The 7570-nt window shown below is 56.8% G+C and overlaps 4 protein-coding genes across 4 annotated transcripts in view; 2 read left to right on the top strand and 2 right to left on the bottom strand.

Annotated features, from left to right (window-relative positions):
- Positions 1-1159, top strand: part of L969DRAFT_615966 (uncharacterized protein) — a 2217-nt gene extending 1058 nt beyond the window's left edge. Inside the window, exons 3-6 of the mRNA XM_014714783.1 lie at positions 3-98; positions 153-314; positions 383-437; positions 514-1159. Of these exons, the coding sequence (XP_014570269.1) occupies positions 3-98; positions 153-314; positions 383-437; positions 514-731 (531 nt within the window). The 3' untranslated portion in view covers positions 732-1159. The remainder of the gene's footprint in view (positions 1-2; positions 99-152; positions 315-382; positions 438-513) is intronic.
- Positions 1160-3759: 2600 nt separating this feature from the next.
- Positions 3760-4665, bottom strand: L969DRAFT_44833 (uncharacterized protein; the record flags this gene model as incomplete). The annotated part of the gene is made up of 1 exon (XM_014714782.1): positions 3760-4665. The coding sequence occupies one exon, from the start codon at positions 4663-4665 to the stop codon at positions 3760-3762; it is 906 nt and encodes a 301-aa protein (XP_014570268.1).
- A 99-nt stretch (positions 4666-4764) lies between these two features.
- L969DRAFT_45717 (uncharacterized protein) lies at positions 4765-5615 on the top strand (the record flags this gene model as incomplete). Its single annotated transcript, XM_014714781.1, has 2 exons — positions 4765-4899; positions 4953-5615. 2 exons carry the CDS (start codon positions 4765-4767, stop codon positions 5613-5615), a joined length of 798 nt encoding a protein of 265 aa, XP_014570267.1.
- Positions 5616-5619: 4 nt separating this feature from the next.
- L969DRAFT_15719 (uncharacterized protein) lies at positions 5620-7505 on the bottom strand (the record flags this gene model as incomplete). Its single annotated transcript, XM_014714244.1, has 8 exons — positions 5620-6013; positions 6060-6192; positions 6244-6436; positions 6485-6612; positions 6659-6834; positions 6887-7015; positions 7073-7169; positions 7226-7505. The coding sequence occupies 8 exons, from the start codon at positions 7503-7505 to the stop codon at positions 5620-5622; spliced, it is 1530 nt and encodes a 509-aa protein (XP_014569730.1).
- Between the last annotated feature and the right edge of the window lie 65 nt (positions 7506-7570).

Here is a 7570-nt window from a genome sequence, read left to right as displayed (position 1 = left end):
AGTCGCTGCTCGCCTACGACGCCGACTTCGAAGCCTGGAAGGCAGCTGTCGACACTGACGACAATGACGCGCCTCTCGTCATCCCGGCGGAGCTGCAAGTATATCTCGAGCCTTCTCTTCTTGCTCCCTGTGCTGAATATGAGGCCTGGAAGGCTTCGAGCGATGCTGACTCTGCCATCTTGGATGCTGCAGCGCTTGCAGAAGTTGCTCTGGCGATCCTCAAGGATGGCTTCTGCCGGCGACCTTTGGCGATTCGACCTGGCAACAAGTCGGTCTTTCCTGGCGGACTCATAGCGCAGTCTTCTTGTGCGATGGTCAGTCTGCTCCTCTTCAGTCCTCAACGCTTTAGCTGATCTAACCCCTGCAACAGGAGAGAGTCTAGATAGCGAGGAGAGTGGTCTACGAGGGTCAAGACAGCGCCTCGTCTTGTCTTCAGGGTCAGCTTGTGCTTCACCTGCACCACTCTTGCTGACTCTTACTGCATACCGGTCGCGCGTCTCGATACGAATATAGGTAATGCACGCAGGGCATCGCAGAGCATCGCAGGGAATCGCAGAGCATCGCAGGGAATCGCAGAGCATCGCAGGGAATCGCAGAGCATCGCAGGGAATCGCAGAGCATCGCAGGGAATCGCAGGTATACAGGTCCAGCCCTCAAGATCTTCGACTTCGACGTGGCTTGTGTGCGCTTTCGCTTTCGTTGGTCTGCTTATTGGCTTGCTTTTTGACTGAGCTTGGACTCTGGCATTGTTGGATAGATTGCAAAGACGCTGGTCGTTTCTGCTCGCTTGCTTGCCCCGTTCAGCTTGACTTTGAAACCGAAAGTCGCGTGGCGACAGAGGAGTGACTAGGTGACATGTGACAATGAGTGTGTTGATGGCATGAAGGTGAGGTGCGAGACGTTTCCAGTCGCCGAACCGAGAGATCATCGTTGTAGGCTGCATCTGGCGCAAGCATAGATGCGCACTTCCAACCGTCCCAAAGCGCGGCTGAGAAGCTTCGAATTTACGGTCCTCTCCACGCTACCAGAGCGTTGCTTGGTGCAATCACCAATCCGGACGGCCGTCTGGCCATCTCACGTGTATCCTGATACGTTCAGGGTTGTGATCGCGCTATGTGAGGTCTGAATGGAAATTGCGGTTCGGAACAGAAAGCAGGACGTTGGACCGCAAGGGTTCTAGCTTGAAGTGTTCAAAGCGCTGAGTACGACGGATGTGCGCTTGCCGGCGAGACTGTATCCGCGCGAAATGGAGCCTGCCTGTGATGAGGTCGCCCGCACGCGTGCAGAGACGGACAGATCGGCGAGAAGGAAGATGGACGGTCCCAAGTTGCACATAGGAGCGTCTCCAACGTAGCAGTGACGACTAGACAGAGCCGTGGCTCGGCGTGCCGTGCGAACGGGCGGCACGCATGCAGGGACGCGACCAAGAGAGTGTTGTCCGTAGTGGCGGCAAGGGTCGATACCGTTTCGCGATTGAAGTCATCCGAGCCGAACTTACCTGAAGCCCCGTAGAGGGTGTTGCGAGCATTAGCTTGCTACCGCCTGTCGTCTGATCCACTTCGATAGCTGTGCGCTGGTGGTTGATGATCATCGACTGAGCCGGTACAGTGACTTTGCCGCAAGAGTTATGACCTTGACCTGAAAGCGCTGGTGTTGGTACCCCGCTGCGCGTAGTTCGGCTTATTATGGCATCATTCGTGTTTGGCGCAGGTGTGGAGCTAGTCCCACCGTACTATGAAAACCTCCTACTTGTCGACGCTGAATCGCATGCCGTGAGCGGGCGGTAGATAGCGTGATGCTTGACCGAATCGCGGATTGGGTCCCTGCGAACCCCTCAAGCAGCGTTGTCACATTCACCGATGTTGCAACATTGTGGTTGCTGGCTCTTCGTGATGGTTTACAGCCAGTTTGGGGGCGCTGTGAACATTGGGGAAGCATAGAGATGGGGCAAGGTCTCACACCTCGCTCGAGCAGTCTTCTTGCTACAGAGGCCTGCTCTCCAGAGGACGTTCCCTTGTGGGTGCGACAGTCGTGCAAGCAGCTCTCAGGGGATGGTCCCTGAGGTTCTCACGCTTTGATATATGGGTGAGATCATGCATTCGTATCGGGTCTCAATGACACCGCTCAGGTTGACGCATAGACAGCGGGTTTGCTATTGTCATTCTGAGCTTGCTGGCATGTCAGCTCGTGACATTGAGCCGCGTGAACAGGGCTAATTTGTGCACGTTGCTGCTCGTGGCTTGAGGATGAGTGTCGGGCTTGGTCAGTACTAGTCCCGATCGTCGAGCTTCGGAAGCATCTGATTCGATCTCAGGGGCTTCCAACATCTGTGACCGAGACCAGAGACAGCTATCCACTGAGCGACTGAGCAGATGAGGCTGAGAGCGCTGAAATCAGAGGCTATAGCGATGCTAGCGAAGTGGACGGGGCCAATTTTAGAGTCTTATATTTTTGTAGGATCGCAGCAGCTTCATCATCATCGATGCTAGCTGTCAGACGACTTCTAGACGGGGCGGGGCCAGTTCATAATGCGCAGACGCAGGCTAGCCTAGGATCATGATGTCAGGGCTCCACGTGCCGGTCCGGCCTGTCATCGACTGGTCGCGTAGAGAATTCTAGAAATTTGACGGCTTCGTGGCGAGGCTGGCAGCAGGTCTGACGAGCATGGCAGACGACGGCAAGGCGGGCGCAGATGCAGAGAAGAAGCTGGGCAACACAGCCTACCAGTCACGCCAGTTTGAAGCAGCGATCGAGCACTACCAACGAGCCTGGGAGCTGCACAAGGACATCACCTACCTGAACAACCTGTCGGCCGTCTACTTTGAGCAGGGCAACTACGACCTCTGTATTGCGACATGCCTCGATGCAGCCGAGCAGGGAAGAGATCTCAGGGCGGACTACAAGACGATCGCAAAGAGCTTCACCCGGCTAGGCACGGCTTACACCAAGAAGGAGGACTGGGATCAAGCGATTCGCTACTTCCAGAAATCACTGACCGAGCATCGCACGCCCGACGCACTTGCCAAGCTCAAGGAAGCAGAACGAACGAAGCTCGACAAGGAGAGGCAGGCCTACGTCGATCCTGCCCTGTCGGACAAGGCACGCGACGAAGGCAACACGCTCTTCAAGGCAGGTCATCCTCGTCTCGTCGCAGACATCTCGTGCTGAGAGGGGTAGGCTTGCAGGCAGGAGACTGGCCAGGAGCGGTCAAGCTGTACGAGGAAGCCATCAAACGAAACCCCAACGATGCAAGGGGCTACACCAACAGAGCAGCAGCACTGGCCAAGCTCATGGCATTCCCCGAAGCGCTCAAGGATGCAGAGGCGGCCATCAAAGTGGATCCTGCCTTTGTCAAGGGCTACATCCGAAAGGCGCTCATCTTGTTTGGCATGAAAGAGTACTCCAAGGCGCTCACTGCTCTCTCGCTGGCCAAGGCGGCCGACAAGGACGGCAAGTCGGAAAAGGAGATCAGAGGTCACGAACAAAAGATCGTGCAGGCACAGTATGCTTCAGAGGCAAACGAGACGGACGAGGAAAAGCTGGCAAGAGCGCAGCGAGATCCGGAGATCCAGAGAATCTTGAGCGACCCGGCGCTGCAGCAGATCCTGCAGCAGGCCCAGAGCGATCCACAGTCCTTGGCGAGTCACATGCAGAACGCAGACATCAGAGACAAGATTCTCAAGCTGGTCAACGCGGGTATCATCAAGATGGGACCTCGTTGAGCTAAGTTCAGCCAAGCCGAGCCGATGAATGCATTGCCTACTGTTGACCTGACCGTCTCACAAACGGAATCTTGAGACCCGACAACAGTGCGCGAGCACGATCCTGGGCGCCCTTGCCCTTGGCAGAAGTGGCATAGCTGACCTGAAAGCCGAACTGCCTGGGATAGGCATCGGCATTGATCTCGATCTGAGGGAACAACCCCATCGATTCTCTCGGCAGACCCAGATTGACGACGCCGCCCAACGCAGAGGGGATGTTCTTCTGAGCTGTCGCAGGCGGCAAGGCGATCCCCGCAAAGTCTTTGAGACGAGGCAAGACAAACTCGACGAGGGTCTCGTGGAAAGTCCACATATCTGGCCCCTTGAGCGTCACTCTCAGTCCTGCGGGCATGCCTGCTCTGATCTTGAACGAAGCCGAACCTGATCTGCTCTTGGTCACATGGATCCCGCTGGCAGACTTGGGCGAGTTGGGACGGGCGAGAACCTGACCGGTTATGGCTTGGTAGACTGCCAGCAGAGGCACGAGGGCTGCCTTGTTGCCCGATGCTTCGGGCAAGTGGGTCGTCAGATGGATAGCTTCTAGCTTGACGACCGAAGAAGGTGTGGCCATCTCCGGCTTCGGCGCAATCGGCTTACCGCCCTTTTGCCGTCTGGCGGGGCGATTCTTCGTGTAAGGATCGAGTGGATCCCATTGAGCTCTCACTGGGTCGGGCATAGGTTGCGATCGACGCTGCTCGTAGGTCATGTACATCAAGTCGCTCGAGAGCGTGTTGGTGTAGTATTCCTGCCATCGACTGCGCTGGGTTGGCCCGGCTCGGATGGCAGAGTACGAGTCGAGCGAGCTTGACGCGGCAGTGGGCACGTTGAGCAGCGTCTCTGTCGCTGCTGCTCTGCTGCTCGACGACATGCATCGTCTGCTCACCCTGCACAGACATGGTCCCATCATCCCCAACAAGCCGCCGACCAGCCGACAGTCGACAGTCGACAGCGCTGGCAGCAAGAAAACCTTGACAGTCGCGCGCGTCGTCGATCGCTTTGGCGGATGGATGAAGCATTCGGTGGCTTGGCTCTTGACGATGAGAGCCAAGCAGGCAGGAACGTGTCAGCCCGCCAGCAGCGGATAGATGCCGCTCGAGCAGCTTCCAAGTCTTATCAGCCCAAAATCGACAGCGATCATGTACCACCTCGTTTCTTGTTCATCGACCACCTTCGCTTACTGCGATGCTGCAGTGGTACGAGAGTGACAGGTACGCGGGCAAAGGCAAGGAGAACGAGTACAGGATCAATGCACTCTACTTCAGTAAAGACTACGCAGCCTGCTTTCGACTCTGCATCGAATCACTCGACCGAGTCTCGCATATGACAGAATCAGATCTCGCAGGCAGAGATGAAGCGCAACCACAACACAGCGCCAAAGCGTCAGCGGCATCCGAACGATCCGCAGTCTGTGCTGCTCTGTGTGACACTGCGCTGCGCTGCGCTATACATCTAGACTTGCGCGACGACCAGCAAGTCGCCAGACTGCTGGCCATGCAGCGTGATCGCTTCTGGCGCTCTCAGCCGGGCAGTGTCCTCACAAGTCTGGACTATGCTCTTCTTGTCAAAGATGACAGACGGGCACTGCAAGCGTTGATCGCCTACCTAGGTAAGACTCCCGGCGCAATTCCTGCTTACCTTGCGCTCTTCAGCAAGCTCGTTGCGGCGATCGTGCCTGATGAGACGGCCAAGTCAGACGAAGAGCTTGCCAGCTTGCTCCATCTGTCGAAGCCAGAGATTGTGACGCTCGAACGTATCCTGACGGTGCAAAACGATAGAGACGCTCGTCAGTCCAACAGCAAGGCCGGCCTGCAGGTTGCGCAAGAGTCAGAGAAACAGACACTCTCTGCAGGCTGACCGTCTAAGCTGCATTACTCGACAAAGCTCTCGCAATGCTAAACAGTGTCCTTTCGTGTCCCCACTGGGCGACGAGCTGTGCACCTATGGGCATCCCGGTCGCTTCCTCTGTATCTATGGGAATCGCTAGCGCAGGTACGCCTGCCAAGCTGGCAGGAACAGTCAGGACGTCCTGCACGTATGCCGACAGATCGCTTTCGTTCTTCTGTGCATAAGGCGGACAGTCTGTCAGTTTGGGCGCGGTGCGGATAGCTGCCGGATGCAGTAATACATCGACACCCTTGTCATCGCCTGTCCGGTCGACAAGCAACGCATTGGAAGATCGAAAGACCCGGTCGAAATCTGATCTGATCCGCAAGCGAGACTTTTGCGCTTGCAGGTAGTAGTTGTCAAATGCACTGCTCTTGCGTCAGATGCGTCGTGTCTGCGTGGCTGGAACCTCACTCTGCGGTAAGAGCAAAGGTGCCCAGCAACAGCCGCCTCTGTACTTCTTGTCCGAAGCCGTCTGTACGCGTTTGCGCGTAAAGCGGCGTCGACGCCTTGTCCGCTGCCTCCCTGTCCCGCACACTGCGATGCCCTGCTCGCCCAGTGTCAGCGCAGATATAGCGTGCCACTGGACGTGACGAACCGTACTGAATGCCGTCGTATTTTGCCAGATTGCTACTCGCTTCTGCGCTGGCCAGGACGTAGTACGTGCTGAGCGCATACCGCGTGGCTGGCATAGAGACAGATACGACGGTTGCGCCCAGTGATCGCAATCGCGTAATCGTCTTTCGCAAGCTGTCTGCAATACCGCTCGCAAGCTCTCGAGGGAAGTACTCCTAGGATGAATGAGTACGAGTGATGCCGATTTTGTGCCAGTCACGTACTGACGGTACGCCCACTCGTACTTTACTAAGATCGTCGTCACTGAGCCCCAAAGCATCAGCCTCGGCTCTCACTGCGAATTCGTCGTCTATCGATGTAGCATCGCGTTCATCGTGACCCTTCATGACGTCTGCTTTGAGATGAGCCCAGGTGAAACTGCAACACGTTCGACAAACCGTATGCACGTTCCGAAAGGTCGATGTCCCGAGACATGATGCCTATACAGTCCAGGCTGCTGGCGAAAGAAACAAGGCCGAACCGAGAGAGTCGTCCGTACGATGGCTTGAGTCCGTAGATGCCGTTGTAGCTCGCAGGCAGGCGTACTGATCCTCCCGTGTCTGACCCGAGCGCGCTGTCCGTCATCGAATGAGCCTCTTTCGTCGCTTGTAGGGATACAAGCGTACAAGTCACACATGTCAGCAGAGACCGCGGCCGCGCTTCCGCCTGAGCTGCCTCCTGCAACATACACAGGGCCTTCTTCGAGGCTCTTGGGGTGGAGCGCCGCTCCGAAGGTCGAGTATGTGTTGGATGACCTGCCCGGCGGAGTCTCATAAGCCCACGCAAACCCCCCTTGAGATACTCGCGCTTACCCCATGCCGAATTCGTCCATGTTGGTCTTGCCGATGATGGTCACGCCTTGCTCCTTGAGCTTACTGACGACCGTCGCTTCGTACGGCGGGCTAAAGTCTGCGAGATTGCTCCATAAACGCTGCGTTCGGGACAGTCGCGAGCTGGGCGAATACCTTTGAGCATTTTGGATGCGCAGGTCATGGGAGCCCCTCGAACGGCGATGTTGTCCTTGATCGCCACGCAGAGACCCTGTAGCTTGCCATCGCTATCCTTTGGGGCACCGGATGGGCTCTGTCGCGGCGGCAAGAGGTGAACAAATGTTTGGAGGACATGATTGTGCGTTTCGATGCGGGCTCTGTATCGCTCCTCTGCGGTAGCCGAGCTTTGACGGCGTCGTCCGAGCACACGCTGGCCGAGTTGCAACTGTGACCGACAGCCTGTGCATCGTTGCATCTAGGTCCGAGGTCGGGCCAATCGTCAAGAGGTTGCCTCGCGTCCAGACATGACATCCCGTTGCA

Source organism: Mixia osmundae, assembly GCF_000708205.1.
Source record: "Mixia osmundae IAM 14324 unplaced genomic scaffold scaffold_2, whole genome shotgun sequence".
In the NCBI taxonomy this organism is placed as follows: Eukaryota; Fungi; Basidiomycota; class Mixiomycetes; order Mixiales; family Mixiaceae; genus Mixia; species Mixia osmundae.
The sequence above is the reverse complement of the archived record's forward strand: the minus strand, read 5'-3'. Positions and strand labels throughout refer to the sequence as shown.